This window comes from Takifugu flavidus, chromosome 7 (genome assembly GCF_003711565.1).
Source record: "Takifugu flavidus isolate HTHZ2018 chromosome 7, ASM371156v2, whole genome shotgun sequence".
NCBI lineage: Eukaryota > Metazoa > Chordata > Actinopteri > Tetraodontiformes > Tetraodontidae > Takifugu > Takifugu flavidus.
In genome coordinates this window covers 3,201,937-3,229,312 of record NC_079526.1, presented here as the reverse complement: position 1 = coordinate 3,229,312, position 27,376 = coordinate 3,201,937, and the positions used below count along the sequence as shown (strand labels likewise).

At 44.5% G+C, this 27,376-nt stretch overlaps 2 protein-coding genes across 11 annotated transcripts; one reads left to right on the top strand and one right to left on the bottom strand.

The window, feature by feature from the left end:
* Nucleotides 1-18: 18 nt before the first annotated feature.
* Nucleotides 19-15,453, bottom strand: gabra5 (gamma-aminobutyric acid type A receptor subunit alpha5). Of its 5 annotated transcripts, none has more exons than XM_057037777.1 (12): nt 15,200-15,453; nt 13,708-13,815; nt 13,463-13,567; nt 12,868-12,952; nt 12,589-12,707; nt 11,538-11,605; nt 11,238-11,458; nt 8,856-8,938; nt 5,356-5,499; nt 3,022-3,174; nt 2,684-2,895; nt 19-1,949 (listed from the first exon to the last, which is right to left on the bottom strand). In XM_057037777.1, the coding sequence occupies exons 4-12, from the start codon at nt 12,948-12,950 to the stop codon at nt 1,659-1,661; spliced, it is 1,374 nt and encodes a 457-aa protein (XP_056893757.1). In that variant the 5' UTR covers nt 12,951-12,952; nt 13,463-13,567; nt 13,708-13,815; nt 15,200-15,453; the 3' UTR covers nt 19-1,658. The 5 variants fall into 5 exon arrangements, with proteins under 5 accessions (XP_056893757.1, XP_056893755.1, XP_056893756.1 ...); XM_057037775.1 differs by lacking the exon at nt 15,200-15,453 and adding an exon at nt 14,505-14,522; XM_057037776.1 differs by having other exon boundaries at nt 13,463-13,815; nt 15,200-15,218.
* Nucleotides 3,746-27,085, top strand: gabrb3 (gamma-aminobutyric acid type A receptor subunit beta3). 6 transcript variants are annotated; one of them, XR_008951295.1, is made up of 12 exons: nt 3,746-4,317; nt 14,560-14,607; nt 15,456-15,547; nt 15,621-15,688; nt 21,120-21,340; nt 21,924-22,006; nt 22,527-22,664; nt 23,086-23,238; nt 24,550-24,794; nt 25,254-25,328; nt 25,748-26,224; nt 26,259-27,085. XR_008951295.1 is itself a non-coding variant. In XM_057037768.1 (11 exons), the coding sequence occupies exons 1-11, from the start codon at nt 4,223-4,225 to the stop codon at nt 26,093-26,095; spliced, it is 1,566 nt and encodes a 521-aa protein (XP_056893748.1). In that variant the 5' UTR covers nt 3,746-4,222; the 3' UTR covers nt 26,096-27,085. The 6 variants fall into 6 exon arrangements, 5 of the variants coding, with proteins under 5 accessions (XP_056893748.1, XP_056893750.1, XP_056893753.1 ...); XM_057037768.1 differs by having other exon boundaries at nt 25,748-27,085; XM_057037773.1 differs by lacking the exon at nt 3,746-4,317 and adding an exon at nt 13,944-14,054 and having other exon boundaries at nt 25,748-27,085.
* Nucleotides 27,086-27,376: the final 291 nt, after the last annotated feature.

Genomic DNA, 27,376 nt, shown 5'->3' with positions numbered 1-27,376 from the left:
AATTACCACAGCAGACGCTCAAAGTTAAAGAGGCTTTATTTAGAATCAGGTAGGCGTAATAATTACTGTAAAAAAAGACAGGGATGTTTGAAGGTTGCCGGCGCAACTCCGAGACCGGAGAGCGCTGTGCTTCCAAAGTGGGAGGGGTGAATCAGCAAGAGACAAATTAAGACCGAAAAGAGAACAAAAGGATCAACTCTGGTTCAAATCTGGATAAAAAAACATCAATAAAATGAAGGTCAGATGATCACACTTTACCACAATGGAGATGGTGGTTTTTATAAGTCCTGTTTATGTTTATTGCTTCGCACATTTGCATTTTACAAACAGGTTTTATGTAAAATTTACATTCGCACAACTATGGGTCCGAAGGCGAGGAGTCACACGTTCAGCTCGCATCCGAGCGCCGATCAAATCCTTGGAGAACATGGGGATCTGGGAATGTGCTGATCAAGCACATTTCAGAGGAAAAGGAAGAGCTGGTCAAGCGGGGGCATCGTGCATGTTCTTAGTGCCACACAGGTGGAGGATCGGCTGTTTAAATCCTCAGCCAACTTACTGACAGCCTGTTTCCGCCTTTAAAAACAAAATGAAAAAAACCAAAAAACCCTCAAACATGGACAAAAACATTTTCATCTCGGAATCTCACAGGGGAAAAAAACCCTCAATTTAATCATTTCTAAACAGGTAGACTCCCTTTTTCAGGTCTTTGTATTAATGGAAGCCGATTCTTGTTTGTCCGGCTCTATGTTTACTCTGCGCGGGTGGTTTCAATCTTCTTACAAAACTCAGCCAAAGACAAAACAGCACTCAAATCATGCAACAAAAAGATCTAAATGATCTACTTTGTGTTGCCTGAGAGTCAAGAAGAAAATCTGAGGAGAGATGCAACCGCCAGGTCAGCAAACCGCCTTCTGAATGCAGACGTCCCTCCGACTGATGAGAGAAAAGTGATTTATCAAGAATAAGAGCAAGACATTAAAGAAAAAAGCGAAACATTCTGCTGAATATATATTCTGCTAAAACTGCACGGCTCTTGAGTTTCCTATGAAGCAGCACTAGACTAACTCTCTTCATGTAACACAGAAATGAAACTTAGTTGCTTCGTGATGATCTTCTACAAGCAGGCCATATATACATATATTAAACACGCCAAAAAAAGGCATACGCACTATCCTGGGGCCCGAAAAACATTGCAGCAAAAAAAATCTACTCTTAAACTCTAATTCATTCGAAAGCAGAAATCATGGCTTTATTGGAACCGAACAGCGGAGCTCAGTAGGTTCATCCAGGCCCCTGAAGGCAACAACATTAGCGCAGCGGCTCGAGAGAAGGAAGCGGCGTTGCGTCTGTCTCCTATTCACAGAAAACAGTAGTCTTAGAAAGGTAAAAGCTGTTTTTTTAGTAAGAAGAGTAAAAATGTTGTCTTGCATAGCATTTGGCCTCGCTGTACTGTCACTTATGGTTGGGGGGGGCCAAATGCTAAAAAGGACCAGGACTTGGGGATCTAAAGTAGACGAATAATCGTATCGTGATCCTCGGGCCAGACGTGGCGACATTTTCCTGGAGCAACGGACATGCGCGGTTATTCGATGGCCTACTGAAGAGCGTGGCTTGATCGCGCTCTGAGGTTCTCAAGTGTTCCGTCAGACCCGAGGTTACACGGCTCCTTTGATTACTGGCTCCCTGTTGAGATACGTGGCCCAGTACACCAGGTTGAAGGTCCCAAACAGCACGGGGAAGACTATCCTGGACATCTTGTCGATCTTGCTCACACTGTTGTAAGTCTTTTTGGGGTCTGGGGCTTTGCTCTCGGAGGGCTTGAGCTGCACGGCCGTGCTGTTTGAGATGGTGGCGATGGAGGCGTCCTTGGTGAGGTTGGTGGCGTAAGTCATGCCGGCCGAACAGCTGTTGTTGGGCTTTTTGGACAGAGCCAGAGGGTCCTTTTTCTGTGGGGGGGAAATAATCACAGTTGGACTCAAACAACAACACTAAGTTGGGCCTTTAAACTGCATCATTCACTGTCCAAAATTGCTCCCTATTCCCTAGATAGTGTGCTAATTAGGGAATACAGCGATTTGTAGGGCTGTCTGATTGTGAAGTGAGTGTCATTGTTCCCTCCTTGGTGAACTTAGTTTTCCCATAATGCATTGTGAAACACAGGGTACAGCCGATGGCGCCTAACAAAGCAAAATATCCCATCATCCTTTGCGGATGCAGAGACACATTTGAATTTAATCACAAAAAATATAACACCATCATCGTCAGTCTCTCTGTATTCATTTAAAGCGCCCTCAGGGAAGGGGACGAGGCCTTTTCCAAACATGTAGTTGCCGTGACAACGTTTCAGGTGTGTGAGGGAGAGTTTAGGCACTTACAGATGCTTTTTGGGGGTAAATTCAAGAACCATTGATTTCAGCAGGGTGAACAGATTTCTTGCCAGAACAGATCTGATTAAATCGTGACATTGATGCTTCTGAAGCACGAGACAATCGTGCACAATAATAATCCCTAGAAGCAAGAGAACGTGCACAGTCATGCCTGCTGGACTTGGCTTCAGAATCTGACTTTCAGTTGAAATAACATTTTGTTGGCTCGTTCCCCGAGCTGTTTCCAACTGTAGCAACCGGGGGTGAAGACCCAGAGGTCAGCGTGTAGCGGCGGATTCATGCTCGTGCCGTACCTTGGGCTGCTGGGCCTCCATGGCCTTTTTTCCATCCCAAGCCCAGCTCCTCTTGGTGAAGTAGTTGACGGTGGCGAACTCGATGAGGGCGGAGAAGACGAAGGCGTAGCACACCGCTATGAACCAGTCCATGGCGGTAGCGTACGCTACTTTAGGCAGCGAGTTTCGAGCGCTGATGCTAAGCGTGGTCATGGTGAGCACTGTGGTCACGCCTGGTGGAGGGGGAAGGGGGCGGGGTCAGGTTAAACGCTGATGCGTAATAAATGGTATACACGTTCAGCTGCTTGCACGTTCTTGATATCCTGTCATTGGAATTTGTCCCACAAATACCCTCTCACCAAAGACGGTCCGTGCCGGGACGGACTCGCGGTTGAGCCAGAATGAGACCTGTGACAGGATCACGGTCATGAAGCAGGGCATGTAGGTCTGGATGACAAAGTAGCCGATCTTCCTCTTCAGGTAGAAGTGCGCCATCATCACCGTGTACTGACCTGCAGCAAGCCAGCAGAAGAGAAAAATGAGACTTATCAGGCCTGAAAACTGTTGCACAGACTGTCTGGACCCCCCCCCCCCCCAGAGTTAACTTTCTGGATTAACAGATTTATTTAAGAAAATTCATGATCCATTCTTAAGCCTGTTCAAGTACTTTTGGCATTTAGGCCTCACAAACTGAGCACATCCTGCCACAGCAGCCACACACACACATCATTTTTTTTAATCTCTGGTGTGTTCCAGGGAAGGGAAACCCAAATACTTGGGCTTTTTCATAGGGGGAGGGGGTGGGGGGGTGTCATTAAATTTCAATTTGTAGTCTGAATGCTGTGATTAAGCGACAAAGCGAACAGGACAGTTTTCCAGGCTGGATGACGCTGCTTTAAAAATGAATAATAAAAGAAAAAAGACAAAAAAGGAAAGAGGGAGGGGTTGGCGGTAAAATCGTCATATCTTGTTAATCAGCCGAAGATTTCATTTTTTCACAAAAATCCGGTGGAGCCATGGAGTCCTGATAAACTACAGAAAATCCACAGATGACTGCTGCTTTCTCCCGGCAAAATCGGATTTTTCTGTCTCACTAATCCCTTGTCACAATCTGCATCCTGTATATCTCTCCCGCTCTCCTCGTCTCTCTCTCTCTCTCTCTCTCGCTCTGTTTTAGTGTGAGTGTGTGGGTGTGTAAGTGTGTGTGTGGGCAACAGACAGTCTGTCCCATCCCGTCAGGCCGGGCCACTCTTGATTGGGGACATCCATCCTTGCCTGCCTGAGCTCGAATCACTACGACAGACCTGGATCAGCGGCGATTACAAGCAGGTGGACAGATGACTGAGGCGGAGTGGGGCTGAGGGGGGGGGTCTGGACAAAAGTTTGGAGGCACCATCAGATGTGGCGGCGACCATCATGTCCTTAACCAAAAAGGCGCCTGGGCTGCCTTCTCTGCAGGGACTGTTAGCCAGCAAGCCAGCTCTGCGCTGGCGTCACTGGACCGCCTGTTGATCCGATCGCCGCGACGAGGACGTGGATGGGAATCTCCAAGTCGGGAAAATGAGGTTGTGGTGGATCTTATTGTGTAGTTGTTGGAGCGCGTGTGGGGAACTGCCTTTCATAGCGGAGAATAACGCGGCCATGCTGGTCAACTGGTGAGTTCAGGAACCATCTGTTGAGTTTTCCTGCTTTGGTTTTTGTATTGCTTTCTTCCAAATGTCTAGACTCTGAAAATCAAAGAAACTATAAGATATGCCACTGCTTCACATCCCATAAAAATATCTCTATGTATATATAGACATATATATCCTCCTCAGCTTAACCTGCCAGGTCAAAGGTCACCTGTGGCGAGTGTGAGCTCCTGGCTAGGCTATTCTGGGCCGGTTAAAGAGGGTTTGTACCTCAGATTAGATATGCTAATCAAGGCCATGTTGGCTGTGTGTCGGACAACCTGCCTGTTTAAACTCTACATGATCACATTTAACAGATATGTAGTCAGCAACAGTACTGCAACAGTTTTATCAGTTCATCATCTACTATCCTGCCATGAACCGCAGACAGAGGCAGTATAAAGCAGCTTTTTCCAGTTTTGTCTATCATTATGTGGCAAACTCACCAGGAACAAGCAGCAGAAGTGTTTTATCATACTTCTTTACATAACAGAGTTAAGCAGATTCCACACAAGCCCCGCCCCTTCTCGTGTCTCCGTGGCAGCAGCCAGTCCCTGAGCCGTGACGTCACTTGGTAAAAGCACAACTGATGGGCCTGCGTGCGGATTAACCCTACAGACCCAATGGCTCAGACCAAGGATAAGTGATTTTTTTTTGCCCCCCCCCCCGCTCGCCCAGCTGCCCCAGAGACAGCTGGCTATGAGTGGGAGGTGTTCTGGAAACCATGTGATTCATTCATTGTCTTGATCCAGCTTGATTTGCAAGAAAGGGAATTCTTGTCACAACATCTTTGGAGGGCAGAAGCTTTAATATTGCAGAGCTGAATAATGAGGATGGGGGGGGGGGCGTAACACCCCCAGCTCCTGCAGGAACCTGCTGTGTAAGTGAGCATATAAGATAAAGAGGGATTACACCATGTGGAACTCTAGCTAAGGTGAGGATGGTTGTTAAGTGCACGGCAGAATATGTTTTCTCTAATCCGAGGGTGTGCGGGGGTGGGGTGGGGGTCTGCCCCCCCTCTACCTCGGCTGGTGTAGATATCCTCTGTCCCAGCTGTCTGACCGATCAGATGATACTGGTTCAGTCGGGACCCTTCCTCCGCCACCACCACCGACTTGGCTGCCCCTTTGGTCCACGTGTAGACCACCTCAGAGACGGGATACGCATCTGTGACAGACAGACAGACAGACAGACAGACAGGCAGGCAGGCAGGCAGACGGGCAGGCAGACAGACAGACAGACAGACAGACAGGCAGGCAGGCAGAGACAGGCAGACAGACAGTTAGAATCAGAAAAACCTTATATTGGCCTTATTTTAAGTTATTTCTATTTAATTTACCACCTTTTACTGAATGATTAACTAATTATTTTTGATTGATTTATTACGAAACAACATAATTTTGGTTATGTAACCTACAAAAAAGGTTTGTAGAAAAGAAAGGGTCCCATCATGGAGTGCATGACTTTTGGATACTGCATGGACTTGGATCTATTGGATCTAAATGACCATTTTGGGGTCATTTGAGAACTCAAGGAACTTCAAATCAGATGAATCAGTGAAAAAAAGACACAAACAAAATTACAATCCGGCAGTGAGACGGGGGGATATGTAGGATCAGGATTAGTTCGGGATTAATTTAGGCTATGACGCAAAATTTCTAGAAAGAAAGTGCTCTTTTCTACGGTGCCATTCAACCAATAGATCCAGACAAATATGGCAGGAAATGGTGAAAATCAGCATTAATAGTGTGGCATCATGGGAAGGAACGGAGAGAAATCCATTATTCTGCAGTCGGTTCTTTTTATAGTATCGACACCAGGCCCCTGTATTGATCAGGGGACTGATATTACCAATATTCTATCACATTGGTCCCCTGACTGTTGGGATAACATCTCTCTGCCTGTTATATTTGGGACTGAATCAAACTCATCAGTGTCCATGATGAAACTGTTTTGAGCTTAGGCCAGGAAGGAGCGTGTTTCCTGTTCTCTGTGACCTTTGACCCCAACCAGAGCCCAGGTTGACCCAACATGGTTGACATGGGGATGGCTGTTACGTAAGAGCTGCCTTTCAGCTTTTTAAATGTTGATTTTTGGAGGGATCTTTACTGCTTTTCTTATTTCTCATACTTAGAGATTGTGCGACTCTTTAACTTCTTTTTGCTTTAAATGATTTGCCGCCGTCTGCCTTTTGTTTTGACCCACTTCCTGCTAAATCTCGGGAGCGTTGCAGCCCTCACACAATGTGCTGAGACGATGTCTGACTCCAAACAACACACGGGACAGTATGGGCGAATAAAATATGAAAAGATATTAATACATTACATCACACGCTGGTGTTACTCGCTCTTAAGCTGTTGCTCCAGTCGGTAAATGTGTGGGGGGGTTGAACTTTCACCCACTTTGTTTCATTACACACGAGATTAACCCCGTGTCAGCATTAAGACTCGTGTTTGTGATGAGCTGCAGGCAGATGTTGCTAATGGTGGGATGGTCTGCCAGCGCAGTTCCTCGGGTTTCTGCCCAGAGTTTCACCTTTTAGCTCCTCCAATTCACAGTTTGGTGGCTCTTGTGTTGGATCCTGCCAGCATAAGGATTGAAATCAACTGTAACTAATTCAATACCCAAATTGAGGAAGAAGAGGAGAAAGCATCCCAGAAAGCTGGAGCCGTTGGGTTGGTCTGGGCGGCTCTTTCAGCTCTCGGCTGTACTGACACTGTCCAATCTAACAGTGTTGCACTAATCCTGCAACCGTGGTGTGAAGACTTCAGAGCAATTTAGATTGACCTCCGAGGAGCAGTCAGCGGATTATTGTCTCAGAGACGCTCTGCATTGTCTCAGACCTCTCTGCCTCTCTGCCTCTGCCTACATATACCGGGTATAAAGCGTCTACTTGAAATTATGTTGAAGTCTAGCAACAAATGTGAGCTGAAATGTTTAAGGACACTGATTTTATCACACTCAGAGAGCACATCTACACTCTATGTAGATGTAGATATAGGCAGTAGTAACCCCAGGTTACACACCATTTATGATCACAGCAAAGGTTGAAGAACAGAAGAACATCCCAGAAAATAAATCGGTTCCTTCAGCTCTTTCCTGAGAATGTCTTTAAAACCTGCTCGTAACTTTTCATGCTATTTGGTTCACGATTAAACAGACAGACGGACAAACGCTGGCTGTCAAGAGATGAACTGTGTTTATAAAGAAGCAAAGAAGTGAGCTAACGTGCGCACACATGCTCCCGGTTAAGCGATTAGATGTATCGGCGAAAACCGACAAGACCAATTTGTTTTTGGATTCTGTTCTGACTGGAGCCGTAGTTCTGTAGCCCACACGGCCGCCCTGTTATCTGTGGAGACCGTGGACGACTCGTGCACTTCCTTGGGCAATTGTGCGTGAACGCAGACGAGAAACTCGTTGCCGGAAGAGTTCAGGAGAGGTGATTAACACAAGAGCAAAGGACAGGTAGCGTTGAAAGCTTCAGCTGACAAGTGAGTGCTGTCCACCAGGTCAGAGGATTAGCTCGGGTTAATGGAGTCGGACAAAACAGGATGACTGCAACGCAGCAACTATGATATAAATATATATGGATACGCTAGAAATGCAGCCCAAGCTGAGAACAAATGTAACTTTACATGTCTAAGACAGTCTGCAGAATTGCCCAACTGTGATATATTTTATGTATATTACATTTAACCTCAACTTATATTTTATATATGTGGGATCTTTCCTTTGACATAAGTGTGTGCTGCTAAAAACACTCATATTATGCTCAGGTGTGATTTAACTGCGATAAGTCAGTAATCCGGCGTCGGCTTCGACTAGTCATCCTGCATGAGAAGCTCAGGTAGTTGGATGCCAAAACCTGAGCAATCTGAAGTGTAGGTGTTGCTCTCCTTCACCGGAGAGTATGCCATTACCAAATCAGGTGTGGTGACTTTTTGTGGTAGCTGTTAGCATGTGTAAGCATGTTGCTGGGAGATATTCCGCCATACGTCAGTGACGGGGAAGCCCTTAAGGCTAATCTCAAGATCCCCGGGTGTTTCCACTTCCTGAGAAGACATAAATCGCTTTAGAAGTCTGAGCAGGAGCAAAATTGTCTGTATGAACCGGGTGACCTTGGTGGTAAATGCGTATGTGTGTGTGTGTGTGGTTATTTCCACTCAGCAAGTCTCAGATATTTTCCATTAACAGTGAAGGCTGCAGCAGAGGAGCCCTGACATGTTGATTAATGGTTTAATCAGGAGCAGCGTGTCAGTGCCGACATCCGCCGCGCTGCACCGCCACCAACAGCTTTTCACCTGAGCGACACACGCTGCCGAACACATGCAGGACGCCCTCACATTCTGTGCATGGATACGAAGGCCAGAAATAACACCGCGTCCAAACTGTATTCTTTGTTTTTCTCACCCCAGTGTTTGGAAAGATTAAGAAAGCCTCCCAGGGCAACCTGTGATGCTGACCTCTAACATCTGTGCTGTACCATTTCCTGCATTAATAAATGCTGTCGCTTTACTTACAACTGCCAAATTTAAGGGGACAGGCATGGGCATCCATTGGGAAATCCTCCAGTTGCATGGGGCACTCCGCTGATATAGTCAGCCTGGAAGCAAACGGGAAATCAGAGCATAAAATATCACCATCAGCTTCATCATTGTCATTTTTATGAGCTGTCTTCTTATTATAAAGAACATGTTTTCATTTAGGCCAGTGCTGCATCTTGCACACCTTTATTAACCAATGAAAGTCACACTCAGTGTGTTTGAGGCAGTGGGCAACAGTGCAATAAACAAGTGAGCCACAAGAGGGGGGTGATACCTGCTGGGAAGAAATGATGGTCAGAAAGGAACCAAGTGATGTTAAATAGAGAAATGCTGCCTTAAAAGCAAGGGAATGAACGAGAAAATGCAAAAGGAAGGACACACGTATGCACGTGCAAACATCCTTGTCTACTGCTGCCATCTAGTGGACAAACACATTTACTCACCGTGCATTAAAACGTTTCACATTGCTATAATAGTCCACCTCAGCAACCATGGAAACATGGAAACATGCCGCTACTTTCATCTGCTTTTCCAAATACATTCCTGAGAATTGTATTCAAAGCAAATATTTTCATTTTTATGCAACGATGTTTCATGATTAACAGAAAAAAGGGGTTGAACTGCGAGAACCGCAGAGATGAATGTTGGATAAATACTCACAGCTTTCAAAAGTAGGCAAAAGAATGCTTTAGAGAAGTCAGGGAGACAACGCGATTTTTCTAAAATCTGAAATTGGCTGCAGAGGAGGAATTCTCTGTATTAAAGGCCAACTGCTGCCTCAGCACTTTGAGTAGAAATATGGTTCACATTCTAATACCAGCCTGGATATGTGAGTCATGAACACGGTGATGGGGGTAGAAAGAGACAAACTGTGTTTTAGATCGCACAACACAACAGATTAGTGTGTGATTCCAGTCTATGATCACTGTGAATTACTGGACTTCCATCGTCCAGAACAGGTTCAATGTGTTTTATTGGCAGCTTCATAATCACAAAATGTTTTAATCATTTCTGAGGACAAATACCCAAGTGTGTTTGGGATAAAGACACTGAACTCCGCAGCAGTTGGAAACAGAGGATTTTTTGGCATTTGCGTTGAGAAACCAATAAAAGACGAATAAAAAGACTAAGCTGGTGACTAAATCATTAAATTGGCCAGCAATCACTAGATAAGTGTATCACTGTGAATATAATCTTGTTTGTGGCCTTTTAAATTCTCCCTATTCAAGCTAAATAAAACACAGACTTTTACACGCCTTAAAGCTAATTTAGAAGTGGTAAAGAACAACAATCATAAAAGAAAACTCCTGGTTGCTTATAGAGGATGTGGAATGTGCAGACGCCAGACGCGTGCATAAATAACCGCTCTCATCTAGTATCTACTGCAGGATGGGATGCTGATTCTACTTTACAGCTTTGTTTTGTTAAAGTTAGAGTGTATTAGATTTGGCTGAATGTAAATATAACTAATGTTACTGTCACGCAGAGCACCGTGACTAATGTTCACCGGGGGGCTCGGCTGCCTGTGAATGGTTTTAATGAGAGAAGTCAGATATATGGGGTAGTGGCTGCTTAATAAATCATAATGAGCAGGAAGGACGGTGCAGAGCTGGACATAAAATTACAGAGAAGCAAAAAAAAAAAGAAAAAAATGCCTGCGTCATTGTTGCAGTTTATTGCAGATGTACCTGTGAGAACACTGTGCAATACTTGAGTGTGTGGATTGATCCACACATAAAATGTCCATCCCAGTTGTCAGAACATTTTAAAAAAAACCCACTAATGGGCCGTCATGAATGTAGCCCTAATTGCTCATCTTTTTGAAAATGCATCGGAGATTTATTGCCCCTTTTCATAAGCATCCACTTCCTGCAACTTCCTCAGTTTGGGGCTGACGTGGAGGATTAATTTGGGCTGGCAGGACGTCGAATCTGACAGGAAAAGGAGACGTTTCCATTAAGGGTGTGATATCTTTTATTGCCCTCACAGGCAGCTGCTCTCGGCACCAGGAACGAATGGACTCTTTAGTATATCCTCCACTTTTCGCAGCGGCTCTCGTGAATTGTAACGTTTAAATCAAGACTTTAGGAAGAGGGAAGTGGGGGAGAGGAGCAGCAAGTGAAGATTTCCGCCATGAAGCAATATGCTGAGGGGAAGGCCCAACAATTCCAGTTCCTCTGGATGAGGATGAGGGCGCCATGACGCATCAATGCACCACTGAGACCCAGCAAAGAGAGCAGCAGGGGTCTTAAAAGCCATTACTCCAGAAATAAGACCGTTTAGTCATTTCCAAATTGATTACACAACACTCTTATCAGCTAGAGCTTGAGGTGGAGGTGTGTGCTCAGTCTGTCTCACCTCATGGTGTACAGCAGAGTGCCGTCATCTTTCAGCCGCAGTAACTTGTTCGGCGTGGTCATATTGTGCGCAATGGATTTTTTCCCATTGAGGAAGAAGGTGTCGGGAGTCCAGATGTTACTGGCCAGCAGGTTGTTCAAGGGGAGCATCTCCATCGGGCCCTTGAAGCACAGACGCTCGTCCTTCCAGCTTTGGCGGAAGAACACGTCAATGGTGTATTCCTGCGAGATCGGCGGCTGAATCAGTAAACGTGGTGGAACAAACTGTGACAGACAGGCAAAGGTGAAAGAAGCTCCTCACCATTTCAGTGTCAGAGACTGGGCCGAAGCTGGTGACAAAGATGTTGGTTTTGATCTCTGTCACCTTTTCTGTGGATATAGAGCAAAGATGTGTGTCAGTTTGTTATGGGGCATTTGTTATTCTAAAGACAGAGCCGGTCTAAATAGCAGGTTCACCCTTTCATTTGCAAAGAAATTCAGAATTTTTCTTATTAACATATGATTCTGTTTGTAAAGACACTTTTATCTTTGAAATTCATGGGGCTTCTTCGTAAATGAGCTCCTTACTTCATTTCAATATGGATAATTCAACACATCCCAACACGATTGTGTTGTTTTAGGCATAAAAAGCTGAAAAAGGATGGTGAAAAAACTTGAATTATCAAGTTCCCTCATCTATTTCTAACCAAACTAATGAGCAGTTTAGCTGGCGACAATGAGAACAAAGATGCACAATTTTAACATAAAAGTGAGACTTTAAAGGAGTTTAAGTCAGAATAATACAGAAATGCTTGTAAACCTTTAACACAACTCAATGTGACCTTGACCTGAGCTGCTGTCTACATTGACCTGCATCCACTGGAGCTGATGTGTAATGACAAAGGCTTTTCCCAAGGTCACGCCGGCGCTCCGCGCGCATTCCCAGTGCCATTAAATCACACCTACAGCAAACGTTAACAGCTGCTGGAGTCTTCTTTTGTTAGACAGATGTTGCAGCATTGTTCTGGGCGTGCGGTGAAGGACAGTCATCCCTCATGCATCGGAACCCACGTCTTACCTCGAATTCGAAAGAGCCAAAGATATTTTCCAAAGATATTTTTGAGATATTTTAAGATATTTTCCAAAGATATTTCCGCCAAAGATATTTTCCAAAGATATTTTCCAAAGATATTTTCGAGATATTTTAAGATATTTTCCAAAGATATTTCCGCCAAAGATATTTTCCAAAGATATTTTCGAGATATTTTAAGATATTTTCCAAAGATATTTCCGCCAAAGATATTTTCCGACTGACAGAGTGAACACGCGTGAGACTTTTAAATGCTGAAACGGAGCAGCTACATTAGTCTTACCTCCCAGTCCAGGACGCAGTCTGTTGTCATAACCATCCAGCAGACCGTCCAGAATGCGTGTGAAGATGGTGATGTTGTCGTTTATTTCAGCCTCTTTGGGAGTTACGTCCTGGCAAAAGCTGCATGAGACCATATGGCAAATATAACACGATTCAGAAGAAAACACCAGCTCCATCGGCAGGAGAGAGGTCTGTCATCCTCTCGAGAACAAGCGCGGGAAACGGGAACGTTAAAAACTGGGACGCGGGGTGTCCAAAGTTGCACGAGTCGGTTCCTCACCTCAGACAGCAGGTGGCGCTCACAAGCAGCAGCCGGACCCAGAGACCTCTCATTGTCAAGCTGTGGAACATCCCATCGCCCATTCCTGAACACCAGAATCAAAGATGGGTTTTTACCTTAACAGCCTTTTGTTTTTTAATCTCATACGACCCCCTCTTCTATCGCTCGCAACCTTTTAATAGTTTTTTTTTCTTTGTGCGCAGCTTGCGGTGCCTTCAAGTGCGCACACGTGGGTCGGAAGATAATAAATCCTTATTCTGCAGGGCAGCGAACTCCTGCAAACTTCATCTTTCTTCACGCCCAGCTCTCTTTTCGGCTTCAGCGCACTTCATCTGCGCTCCCCACGGGCGCCTCCAGCCATCCTTCCTGTTGTTACCCCACAAGCCTGCACCGCGTCTAACTCATCTTCCCCAATGACCTCCTCGCACATCCCCGTCAAAATTCCCTTCAGCAGGAAGCGTGGACGCCGCTCTGCGGCTCCTTTCCGGCAGCGGCGGTGGTGCACCCCTGATGCGTTACTGTACTCTGCTCTTCCCGTGAACAGCCCACTACATACACGCTGCTCTAATAACACCCCCGTGCTGCAGACGCTTACCCCACACACTGCTGCGGAGTCAAACTTCCAGATTTCCAGAATTCCTCGCTCGCAGATGAAGCTATTCAGTGTCGGAGGAATGACGCCTCCATCCGTGTGCACTCACTGGAGGCAGGGAAAGTGAGGGAGAGAGAGAGAAAGAGGGAGGGAGAGAGAGATGGGCTAATTTTGCTGTCAGCGAGGTTTCTTTCACCCCAGAGCGATGAAAAGGAAAAACTCAAAGGCTCCCCAACACTTCTGCTGACCGGTCATCCTTTAGTTTGATCTCTGGGGAGCGGGGGGACCGGCGCCCGGGTCCAAAACGGCGAGAGGGAGCAGCAGAGACACTTTGGTGGCAAATGAAACACGCAAGCCTGCAGAAAAAAAATAAGGGGGATGCATGGCAAGTGAGGAGAGAGATGATGTAGTGAGATACAGGAGGAGGGGTGACATAGCAGAGTGTGTGTGGGGGAGAGAGAGAGGATGGGGGGGGGGGGTAAAGGGATAAATGATCAGTAGTAGCAGCGACCGCCATCAGAGGGAGGAATCTCCACGACAGCACTTAACAATGGATGATCCATAACTGAGCAGTACACCACAGCGTGTTGCCCAGGTGATTACTGAGAGTGCAAATGAGAAAGAGGAAACGACGTTATATGTGGGACCCTACTGTTGTATGAGGGTTTTAGTCTCCTCTCGGATGTTTGTTTTGGAGGGGTTTTTAATGCCTAAAGCATAAATTTGTTTAAAGTGGGAGTTTTTAAGCATTGCACGTGCGTGTGTGCGCGTGTGTGTGCATACCTCGTGTTATCTCTGCATAATTTAGTGCCCTAGTTTGTCCGCACATTTAAACCATTCTGGATTAATGCCATTGTATAGGAATAAATAATGAAACAGGGGGGAAAGCAGTTGCAAAAATGGGACACGAACAGGTTTTGGCTAATGGTCAAGTTTGCCACCAAACTCTACATTTTGCATCTCTAAAAAGGCCAGAACTAAAAATGAGTCACTCAGAGGGAATTTTTATTCTTAAATTAGAAGCTTATTCATTCAACTGACTCACGCATTTCGATGAATTTGGGCTCGCTACAGTGATTCCTCTCTTCTGCTCATCACAGGAACGCTGCTGGTGGCAACAAAAAGCTGTATGCAATTTATGACACAAGGTAAGCATCCCTCTCATTCACACCCACACAATTACACCCAGTCCAACACTGCAGACAGCAAATGGGGCGTCATGTCAATCAATTAGAGGAATACGCTCAAATTGAAACAGGACAAACCACCATTTTGCCATCTGCATCCGTCGCCAATGCTTGTGGGTGTGCACAAGAACACGCTGGCCTTAACACCAAGTTTGTAAATATCTGTTTACTCTTGATTGTTTAGATGTAGGACAGAAACCAAAATCGAAATGGACTATTTTCAACGGAGCGTAAACACTGAAAACACACGTCAGCATGGCTGAATTAACTAAAGTAAATATGTCTGGAGTAAAACAAAATGTAAACTGACTGAGTTCACACTTTATCAGGGAAAGTTTCCAACACTCTCCTGTATTTGCTGTCTCACACTTCCTCTCCTCGTAACAAACAATCAACAACAACAAAGGCTCGAAAAACATACAGCTCCGGTGTCCTATTAGAATCTATAAATATAAACATGTTATAGTCGGACTATAGTCTTTTAGGTCTTCTATATAGTGAACAGTGAAGCCCGTTAACACGGGCTGGAATCCGGGTGTGAGAAGAGTCTCACCTGGACTGGAGGAGCTCGGTGGGACGCGGAGCACCGGGGCTTCAGCGCTCCCACACTTATCGGAAGCCCCAAACGTCACACTTCCACGCGGACACTCCAGAGAGGATGTGGGGGACCTCGCGCCTCTTTAGCGCGCTCGCGGCACCGCTGGTCGTGGCGGTGATGCGTTTGCGGTCTCAGAGGTGAGGCTGTGGTTCCGAGCCCTCCGCCGCGGCCGTCCGCGCTAACAGAACCGTGTCTGTCTGCTCTCCTCCAGCGTCAACCAGCCTGGAAACATGTCCTTCGTCAAAGACACCGTGGACAAACTCCTGAAAGGATACGACATCCGCCTCCGGCCAGACTTTGGGGGTACGTCGACTGACATCTGATGACTTTTCGTGATTTGCGGTGCAGAGTTCACTTTATTTTTGTGTATTTGCAGGTCGACCCGTTGCTGTTGGCATGAGTATAGACGTGGCCAGTATAGACATGGTGTCAGAAGTCAATATGGTAAGATGTTTCATAAGTTAAAACTATATAGTTCCCTATTTGGAATAAAATTAGTGCTGGTAAAAGAATCATGATGGGAATAAAATTAGTTGGTTGATTAAGTATATTTTGTTTATTTTAGAATGCAATTTATTAGTTATTTTTGATCCAGGTAGTTCTGTTAACTCAGTTTATTGTTTTTATTGTTGTGTTTACCAGTAGTTTTTCCACTTTAGAATTTTATTCTGGTTGACAATATGGTATTCTTGCTTTGTCAATGATAAAAACATATAAAATAAAAATCAAAAATAGACAATTATATATGACGCTACTTTGATATTGGTTTTGATGGTAAATTCATGACAAAGACCAAAAGCAAGTTTCCTGTGAAGCTTTCACATTGCAGAGTGGTTTGGTCATCTGCTCTATAGATTCTGGCTAATGGCATGGGTTTACATCCTGGTCCAGTGGATATTTGACTCTTGGAGATGCTTTATAGTGATGTGGCAACATGAGGTCACTGCGCTGTCTGTGTTCTTGTCCTCACCTTTCAACCTTCCTGTATGTGTCAGTGTGCATGCGCACGCAAGCTGGGCCTGGCACACCATGATTTCTACAGTGTAATGCATGTATGCCATCTATCACTGGTCTAAACTGCTGACAGAGCTTGATGTCCTGTCATATGCTACTGAGAGGAAATAGTCCCTGACATGCTGTCCTGACAAGTACGTGTAAAGAAATGTTCCCGTGGTGCGTTCAAATGCATCTGTGCAAAACCAGAGGGTGACCTAGTGAGAACCACAGACATGCACACCATTAACTTCAGCTGAAATTCAAATTGCAAAATCCAAATCTTCTACAATTTAGGTATTAATTAAATTAATGGTATTTTACAGAAACCCACAGCTATATAAATGGCAGAGTTTAAAATGCTTTTATTTGATAGTGCTTGTCCTTGAGAAGAAAAATTGTAAATGCTCATGTGCAAACGTGCAAAGTTAAAGCGAGAAAGTGACCAACAAACAACCTGGGGAATGGCGGGAGCATCGGTATCAACAGAACGAACTTTTGTGTGTATACCAACAGCTTAAGATGAGAAGAGAATAAACTGAGAATTCAGCTTTTGACCTTTTAACCTTTTAAAAACGTCACACTGGCTCTCCTTTGTGTTGGATTTGTTTTGGGGATGTTCTGGTTTTTATCATTTTCAACAATTTTATGTGGTGCAGGTGGCTCTGTGGAACATTCTCAAGACCATTCGTACCAGCAGTTACATTGCATGTTATTTATTTGTTTATTTGTTTATCACTCCCCCATCCTAATTGTCATGCAGTTTACCAAACCAGCTCCTAACAGCAGGACACACTCAGGCTTCATCGTCACCAATGTGTGTTTTTACAGCGCAACCTGAATATTGCTATTTCTCTTTTTCACCCAGGGAGTGCTAGAATATGTGGGCAGTGCACTTAGCTATTTTATTTGCTGGCTGCAGATATAGATGATAATGGGTTATTCATTAAGCATTTTGTAGAGTCAAACAGGTCACTTTCAATCTGGATTAAACGTGTTATGTCTGCAGTATAAGTAAGGTTGGCTCCACATGTCTTTAGAGGGTAAAAGATGATGCTGTGTTGTCAACAGCCAGAATCACAGAATCAGGAATAAAAACTGAAATAAATTCCTTTCAGTGATGGAAAGTACAGTCCTGCATACACTTAGGGTTCCTTTGCTCAGATATAAATCTCTGATTAGTTGCAGTTTGTCCTCATGGGCTGTCTTGTCTTACTTTTAGTAACTTTTAAGCTGTTAACGGGATCAGACACTGTGTTTAGTAAATCACCAGCAGCTGTCAGCGCCTAATTTAGAGTCTCGTCTTAAGAGCGGAGGGAACAGACAGATTAAATCTGCACTGCGGCGTGGCTCGTGTCACTTTTGACGCGGCTCATCGTGATTCTTTTACCAGCACTTGACTCTTTTATCACAGATAAAGCAAAGACGCATGGAAGCTGTCTCCTCTTAAAACATTTATGAAAAGGGAGTTTAAATTCTGATTGAAACTGTTTACTGACATTCAACTGTAGCCCAAAAATGGTGTTCCTGTGCAGCAGGGAGTACAACCACTTCGTGTTTCCACGGTAACAGACAAGCAGCACGAGTATAAACCACTGAGTTTCAATGACAAAAATGTAACAATCTTCCGGACTGGAACTAATCAATACTATTTTGGTCCCTGGCAGCCACCGTAGATTCTCCATTGCTCTTTCAAAGGGTTGGTTGAGGTTAGCGGTTCAATTATTGTAAACTGTGTAATCTATACATTTTTATTCAACTCCATTTCCTGCCCCATTCTACATAGATCATTACTGTCGAAATATCAGACATCTGACATTTCTAGATGTTTGATTTACAAGTTAACTGAATGTCAATTTTAAAAAAAACTATCCACCATCTATTCTATTCTAAACTTATTCTAAATTCCGGGTTCACTTGCATCAAATTATAGCTAGTTAAGGACCCTAAATCTTACATTAGCAGCACGCTTTAGACCCAGTCAGAAATGACTGGCTTGTTCTGCTGTAGCCTGTGTGGGCGAGCCGCAACAGTCTCTTGTGGAGGAGACTAAATTATTTTATTTCTGTCTGTACCGACTGCTCTCTATTAATATTATCTTAAATGATTTCTTTTTTCCAGCCAAGCACACTAGATGTGATCTGTCCTCTGTTTTTGCTTCCTCAGATGTAATTTACCAGCCTTTTCAAAATCAGCACCTTTTGACCTGTATATTTGCAGTTTATTGTTGTGTCTCCAGATTGTCGCATCTTCAGATTAATTATAACCCTTAATTATGGAAGCGAGTCCTCAGCTGTATGTTGAGGCACAGTAAGAGGAAAGCATGGGCACATGAATGACATTTCCTTTTTGGCTTAGTGATTTCTTTGTTTCTCAAAAGCAGTCAAAAGGGTTCCAGATGTAGTTTACTGTCCAGTGGGGATTTAAATTCAAGTAAATATTTAAAGGGATCTGTTAAAGTGCCGCGTAAATATTGGTGTTGAGAGAGACAGGAATTAAAGGAATCTTAATTGCCTTCTCATAGCTCTATTATAGAGAGTGTTTTGGTTTTAAATGTTAGCCTTGATCCACATAAAAAAAGGTTTAGTTGCTGTAGTTTAGATCTTGACGGAAAGTTATTTCAGTGTTTTCAGATGATGCATAACGTCTTAGTAAAGCTCTGTTTATCCATCTCAACTCCAGATCCACTCTTGCAAGATAAATAGTTCTTCCATGTAGGCTTCCATAGCATGAATGCATTTAAATCTGTGTGGGAGGATGCAGAGATTGATGTGATGTGATTAAATGCACGGATTGTCAAACATACACTTGGATTCCACCGGGAACGCTTAGCTTTGGAGTCGAGTGATGAAAAGCCTCCGTCTCTCGCACAAGGCGCCATTCCTGTATTCCCAGCAGACTTCCTTGTGTTACGTAGAGAACGTTTGAGTGGCGCACGGTAACAGCATCTTGAGTTTGAGACGGAGCACTCTGCGAGGCGAAGATGATGCGACTGCTCGTCCCACTGGAGCTCATTTAGAACAAACTCCTGTGTCTCCTGTGGGCCACATTTCAGACAACAAGCAGCAGAACTCTTAAGGGTGCGCGAATAACAGCGACAATCACAAGACCAGCCTGACATGACCCCAGCCCGGGTTGTTCTTTTGATTTGGAAGGGCGAATTTCCAGGATTTGCTTTCACGGACCACTAATTATTCCAGTTACAGACCAGGGGAGGAATATTTTTAACCATTTCCTCCTGATGGAGTTCCAAGTTTCCAACAATAGATAGCTGAAATAGAGTGTTTACATTAAATACCTTTTTTAAATGTTCCTCGATCTCTAAGGTCTTGTTGCCTGGAAGTCTGGAAAAAGTGGTCGGCTCCATTAGACGCACAGGAATCCCTGCTGCCATTTCTGTGTTTAACAAAAATAATCATGCAACATGAGATATAAAAGAACCATTGTAGCAGCATATTTTCTTCCTGCTCTCCTGCACAATCATCACCTTTCATTATGTGTTCTGTATTCTTTTGTTGTGGTAATTTTATGGCCTTTTTTTAAAACCCTAATAAAAATTCAAGTCTCTTTTTTTTAAACTGTTCATGAAGTAAAGGAGTTTTAGTTTGCTCAAATTGTTTGTTTGTTTTTTAAAATTCATTCTTTATTAATTATTCTGCACGTTGAACAGTTGCACTGGTTTCACATACAACAAATAATAGAAAACATACTGATGTAAAGGCCCATGTTAGCCTCATTTTAGCTTTTTTTGATACGTTCTGTCTTTAGAGACGCACTGAGGCTCACGATGAGGTCCTGTGGGATGCGGCAGGTTGCTCAGCATATACTGGGAGCAGATGGGCGTGCTGTACAGTGTGTACGCTGAGAGTTATGTGGTTTGGTGCTGTGCTGAGACGTTGAAGTTGTCTGTGAGGCAGCCAAGGACAACTGCTGCGCTGCAATGTGAGGATCCGACAAAGACTAAAATAGAGGTGGGCTCCAGCCTTTGAGTGAGTGTTGGCAGAAGAGTGTAGTGTAGAAGGCTGTTGTGTAAAGCTGACTCACCCAGCCCACACCTGTGTGTGTGTGTGGGAGGGAGGGAGTGTAATGAGGGCAACTTCTGTTCACGGGGGAACGAGAAATAGGGAGGCAAGGCATCTCTTCCTAAATATGTAGCACCCGTCTCATGCCAGGGGTTTACATACTGCCTTACTACAGAGTCTACACCTCCGCTGATGTCCTAAAAATAACGCCTCTGACCAGTTTTATTTTAGAAGCGAAAAGCCACAGATCATCAACGTATAGAGACAACACAACTACATATAGAGAGAATTGCATGAATCTATATTACTTCATACAAAAACTACATCAATAAATTCATTTACAAAGTGACACAAATCTACGAGTTACACTCAAAATTTTCTCGTTGAATTTGTATTGTCATGTTTTCAAGCGAGACGAAGTGCACAGTAATATTAAGTTCACATGTTAAAAGCTCCTGGTCGTTTCTCTGCGTCTCCAACAGCCTTTTAATGCAACTGAGGGTTTAAAATGTAGGCATTTTCCAACACGGTCCATGTTTCTTTGTTTATTTCTTGATACCTGCTGATTTATTTAAGGCAGCATTAGTCAGCAAAAAAAGGCCAAGCCAGCTGGTAAAGAGCTCCATTAGAGGCCTCGGCTTTCAAAGCTTTTTGTGATTTTCTCTTTTTTGTGGAACTACCTGCAAATAAATGACTGTTGAATTATTAAAATGGCCTCATGTGATTGCATGTGTGGCTGCTAATATGTAACAATGTTAGAAAAGTTCGATGTGGTAGATTTACGACTATAATCGGATGTAAGTTTGAAGCTTTACATTTGGACTTGATGCCATGCTGTTTGTTTTCCCTTCTGTCCACAGGACTACACGTTAACTATGTACTTCCAACAGTACTGGAGAGACAAGAGACTAGCATATGTTGGAATTCCTCTCAATCTGACCTTGGACAACAGAGTCGCAGACCAGCTGTGGGTTCCAGACACCTACTTCCTCAACGACAAGAAGTCCTTCGTCCACGGCGTCACCGTGAAAAACCGCATGATTCGACTACACCCGGACGGCACCGTTCTATACGGACTCAGGTAAACTGTTCTGGTTTCTTCCAACCAATACTCAGATAGACCCTGACTACATTTCCATCCATACTCAGGCCTTTATCATGAGGCAGAGCAGGAAAATTGAACATTTTTCCAACATTTTATGTTCTTGGTGCAATTCAATATAAGTTCACATTCCTATTGTTTTCCTATCTAGTTGATAATGGCGTCCACTATATATCTTTTGGTTTATTCCCATGCATTTAAATCTCTCTTTGTCAATCTCTTGCAAATATTTGTGTGGTGGAGAAACCAGGCACCAATTTTCATCTCAGGCGTGACAAATCTGAACTTGTACCGCCTTTCTGTGCACTATAGATATCTGCAGCACATAGAACTGAGATGATATAACTCCATTTAAGGTGCCGTTCTCTCAGCGGTGTCCTAACACTGATTTGTTGCACTGCTTTTATTGTGAGTGCGGCTGCAGAGAGCCTGGAAGTGCCATTAGCTCTAATTAACAGGGTCTCTGGAACAGTGAATGCCACTGTTGTTTTATCGTGTCTGCAGATGCCACACGTGGGCTTTGTTAACCTCTGTTTGACATTTCACTCTTTTTCCGTTTCAGAATCACAACGACGGCTGCCTGCATGATGGATCTGAGGAGGTACCCCTTAGACGAGCAGAACTGCACTCTGGAGATTGAGAGTTGTAAGTTCGAGGTGGTGAAACCGCAGGCAGCTTTACGTTTCCTCCCCGTGAAATATAGGAGCAACACTGCGGTGTTTAAATGATAAAAGGTTCTCCCACTCCCCAGCTGGAAACTGCGCAGACTGAATTGCTTCTGATTTATTAAGATGTTGTATGTCATTGAGGTTGTTTCTTTTGCCTCAGCTTCACCAAAGGAGCGGCTGCGTACGCAGAAAGATTTTCACCGCAGTCTTTTTCGAACCCTCATCAGTCTTGATGACCTTTCTGACTGTCCGATCCCCAAACTGCTGCAGATTCTGCTGTAGATTCCACGAATGCTGCTAAAGTGTCTGCAGTGTCACACCTGCCCCTGAAGATTTACAGCTCCTCCAATCAGCACTTATATCTGCTCACTTGTGCATAATTCACAGGATGAATCTGTGATGAATCCTCCTAAAGTGTGCAGCTTAATTTTAGATCAGAATTAGCCGTCTCCAATCAGCAGGGACTCAAACCCGGTCTCCCGTGTTCTCGTCCACAGATGGATACACCACAGATGACATCGAGTTCTACTGGAAAGGAGGAGACACCGCCGTGACGGGGGTGACGCGAATCGAGCTCCCTCAGTTTTCCATCGTCGACTACAAACTGGTTTCCAGGAATGTGGTCTTCTCCACAGGTGAGGTGCTCGCTCAGACACTTGGATTCTGTTTCTCATGTACACAGTTATCCACCGAAAGTCGATTTGGCGATGTTGGACTTTGAAAATGTTTTAAAATTGCATTCAAAATGTAGAATCATCTTCTCGTCTTGTCTTTTTAACCGATTTATCCCTTTCGGGGTGACGGGGAGGGTGCTGGAGCCTATCCCAGCTGTATATGGGCCAAGGCACGGTGCACCTGAATGCCAGCTGATTGTAGGGTCCTATCTGATCATTTAAGGGTTGGTACCTTGCTCAAGGGTACCTCAGCAGTGCTCCTGGCCCCTCCTGGTCCCTTCCTGCTCAGAGATAATACATGTTATGAATGAGGCTCCCACGTCTCCACGGTGGAGCCATTCCTGTTGTTCCTGAACTGACCGGTCACTTGTGTCCCCTGCAGGTGCCTACCCGAGACTCTCTCTGAGCTTCAAGCTGAAGCGCAACATCGGATACTTCATCCTGCAGACTTACATGCCCTCCATCCTCATCACCATCCTATCCTGGGTGTCATTCTGGATCAATTATGACGCATCAGCTGCCAGAGTTGCATTAGGTATGATGTGACTCCTGCTGTAGATTGATCCGAACCTTCTTCTTCAGCCATAAGTTATACTTTGTGCCAGACAGAAGACATTTAAATTGTACTCTTAAGCAGGAAACACATTTGAATTGATATTTAATATGTAATAGACATTAAATACATCTGTGGCTGAAATCAAAATGAAGAAATTCCTAAAAGAAGAGAGAGATTCAGTGGAAGGTGTCATGGACGCGCTGATTAATGTCTGCTCACATGTTTGTTGCCATGTTTGTTGCTCTTAAGTATTATAGATGGTGGAAACCAGCATCCCACGTGCAAACAATCTTTTATCAAATAACAAGGAAAGAGTGATATTTATTTGCACGTGCCAAACAGTCGCTGCAGACACGAAAAAAAATGTTCACATGAGTGTCCGAAATAGTAAATTAATACTTTCTAAGTTCCTTTTTAAGAGTTACTAAATTTGTAACTATAAAGTCTATGAGGATAGAAATGCAACCATGGAAGCAGTTCTGATATATTTTCTTTAACAGTTTTGTATTTAAGAAAAAAATATTCATGTATTTCAGAAATAATTTGAACAGACTGTAAACTCAACCATGGGAGGAGTTTATTAAACTACAGCAGCCGACCAGCAGAGGGCAGCACTGCAGCGACAACGTCTATAGGGAGTGAAATGCTCCTGTAGAGGGTTTTAAAACACCTCTTCTTTTAGCAGCGGTCACTTTAGTTCCATTTTGCTCTTCATGCAACCTGAAACCTTTTTATGAATGTAGTTAATAATAAAGCCCCAAGGTTCTGCAGTGACAACGGAACTGTGGGGAGAAGCCGTTCGTTTTCTCCTGGATCCCCCGGAGCAGACCCTGCAGGAGAGAGACCATCTGCCTCCACTTGACTTGCTAGCTTGACACAGAGGGAGTGAGAGAGATTTAGCACTTTCTGCACTGAAAGTTCTTTTCTTCCAGTATTTGTTAAGTAACCTTCTCTGAGCTGTGACAGATTTTATTTTTGCTGTTCTCTTTGTTCTGCGGAAGTCAATGCCTTGAGCCCACACTGCTCTTAACACCCCCCCCACACACACACACACACACATGCACATACTGTCCTGAGCTGCGCGCTGCTACATTTGTGTTTTAATTACATAAGAACGGGTCCACAGAAATAAACAGACGCTGCCGGTCGGTGGTCTCTCTGCGGGCGTTCTCATCTGTAAATGGTGCACGTATGACACCGGGATGCCCTCTGTAGTTTTCTGCTACAGCCCTGAACGTTTGCAAAGGTCTACATGCCGATTGTAATTCAGATTTGTTGTTTACCTCACAGGCATCACCACTGTCCTGACCATGACAACCATCAACACACACTTGAGAGAGACTCTGCCCAAGATCCCCTACGTCAAAGCTATAGACATGTACCTGATGGGCTGCTTTGTCTTTGTCTTCCTGGCTCTTCTGGAATATGCTTTTGTCAACTACATCTTTTTTGGACGAGGTCCTCAGATGCAGAAGAAACTGGCAGAGAAGGCGCAGAAGGCGATGAACGACCGGGAAAAACTCGACAGACCTAAGGTAGGAATCCTCGTAAACGGGAACAATAGGGTCAGTGATTAGCTAAAAAAAAAGCCTAATTCATTCTTACAATCAGGTGAACATGGTTGGACTTGGCTAATCTGACTTTATTGTGAGTTATTAGGACCATATTGAGCTGGATTATCCAGCGGCAGGTTTCAACATTGTCTAAACATCAATACTTCTGTAAGGATGCTTCCACATTCTTTCCTTCTCAAGAGTTTTAAATCAACCTAACCGGTTTCTGGTTAGACTAATTTTAAGGATATTATTTTGATTTCTGAAGAATTAAAATAGGCTTTGCTAAACAAATCCTCTTCTGTGAGATAACCGTCGGGTCCAGCAGTTAGTTGTTGTGATTGCAAGTGCAACCAACCAACTTGGTCCTGAATGTCAGTCACATGACCCCCGGTTCAGACCACGGCTTCTTCTCTTTCTCCTTCTCTTTCTCCCGGTTAGTCCTCTCTGCAGGGGGGCAACTGCAAGGCTTCGTCTCTTAAAATATCCAATCAGGAGCGGCGTAATTCGCGACCGGTGAGTGTGTGATGTTCCCCGTGCAAAAGCTGAAACTTGCCTGAAGGGAAAGGCGTTCGACCACCCCCCCCCCCATCCCCCCGCTCAGGGCTCCTTCATCTGTCTGTGAATTACAAAGACAATAAATCTGCCATCTCTTCTCCTGTCCTGTCATTGTTATATGACTGTACATGCTCCTGACATGTATGTGAGTGATTTATCCCTTGCATGTGGAAGCTGCCAGTTTTCCACCACAACCTGGAGCTGATTTGTGTGGCGTAATTTAAGTTTGGGAGCGGAAACCTGGTTATGAAGGTCGCTCTCGCTCTCCCACGGCTGCAATCCGTCAGGCTGTCTGGAAGCAGCCTCACGCACGGCACCCGTGCGCAATCACTCACCGGAGCCCATTTTTTAACCTCCCTCCTGTCTCTCCCGCCCAGGCCGACTCCCAGGGGAACATTTTGTTGACGACCCTGGAGATCCACAACGAGGTGGGGACAAACGAGGTTACAACCACCCTGAGCGAGATCCACAACTCTTCCTCTATGGTGTTCGACAACTCGGGGCTCCAGTACAGGAAGGCGAGCTCAGCACGAGAGGCCGGCCGCCTCAGCCTGGACAGGAACACACACCTGAAGAAAACACGGCTGCGGAGACGCTCCTCTCAGCTCAAAATCAAAATCCCAGACCTGACCGACGTGAACGCCATCGACAGATGGTCACGGATAATATTCCCCTTCTCCTTCTCCCTCTTCAACGTCATCTACTGGCTTTACTACGTCAACTAAGGTGCCGACGTCCCCCGTCCCCGTTGTTGTTTTTAATGCCACTGTGTACTGAACACAACCTTGTTATCTCCAAAAAAAATGATTTTATCACAGCAAGCGAAGACGCACCTGTCAGATGTGTTAGCTGCCGTACAAGCCCGTTAGCTGCAGCCAGGCCCGTTAGCTGCAGCCAGGCCCGTTAGCTGCAGCCAGGCCCGGCAGAACCTGGACCATGGACAGTCTCTGCAGTGTTTTTACTGCAGCGGTCCTCACATGTGGACATTAACTGCTCGGGTTACGTTCTTCCAGCAGGCAATAATAGAAAACGATGCTGCTGTTGTTTGTATTTCACATTAAAAAACCACACACTTGTGTCAAAAGGCCAACATTTATTAACCATTATTTACAATTGTTATATACTTTTTATATATATATATGTCTTTCTTGCTGTTACCAGGGAGTCTGGATCTACAATGCTTTAAAACTCGTCCAGATAAATTTCTCTTCACAAACTCAGCAATATAACTGAGTTGAAGACACATGGACGTTTTAGCTGAACCAGGATGCACTGGCTGCTGCATTTCTCACTCTCGGCAAGAAAAACAGGTTTCGCTTGTGGTCATCGTTTCATCGTATGTCTCTGTTTATGTCCAAAATGGTTTCTAGATGTTCCCGCACATAATCCAGATCTGCTCGGTTTACAGTCCATCACTCATGTTGCTTTGTTTTAGGAGTATTTCTCTGCAACATACTGTATATTCAACTTATTTGTTTAAACAGGAACTTCAGACATCATCAAGATTCTGATTCTATTCCAGTTCTCCTCCAGATTTATTAAAAATAAATCAGTGTACATTTTTTTTCAGGTGGACTTTTCACATGCCATTTCTGTCAACCATGTTTTTTTTTATTTTGTTTTTTTTCTCGGCGAATTCTGGCCTCGCTGTATTTTTTAGTCATTATCGTTTCCTATTTGTGTTGTAAATATAAAACACCATGTCACACCTTGCAGTTATTTTCATTATTTCTCCGAGATGGAGGAGTTTGGCTTTAAAGAACCCTTCAAAGTGTTGCCATCTACGCGCCATCTGCACCACACAAGCGCATGTTTAGCAGCGCGTGGGAGTGACACCACCTGTCAGAAGTCCTGGCAGCGCAGCGACGCCCTGATGGAGCCCAACGTCCCACAGCAAATCAGAGACGGACGTGTCCTCATGAAAGCTCTTTTAATGCATCGTTCCTGTAGGACTGCTGCTCGGCTCTGTGATGGCATCCGGAGGCTTTTATCTGCTGCAGGTGTTC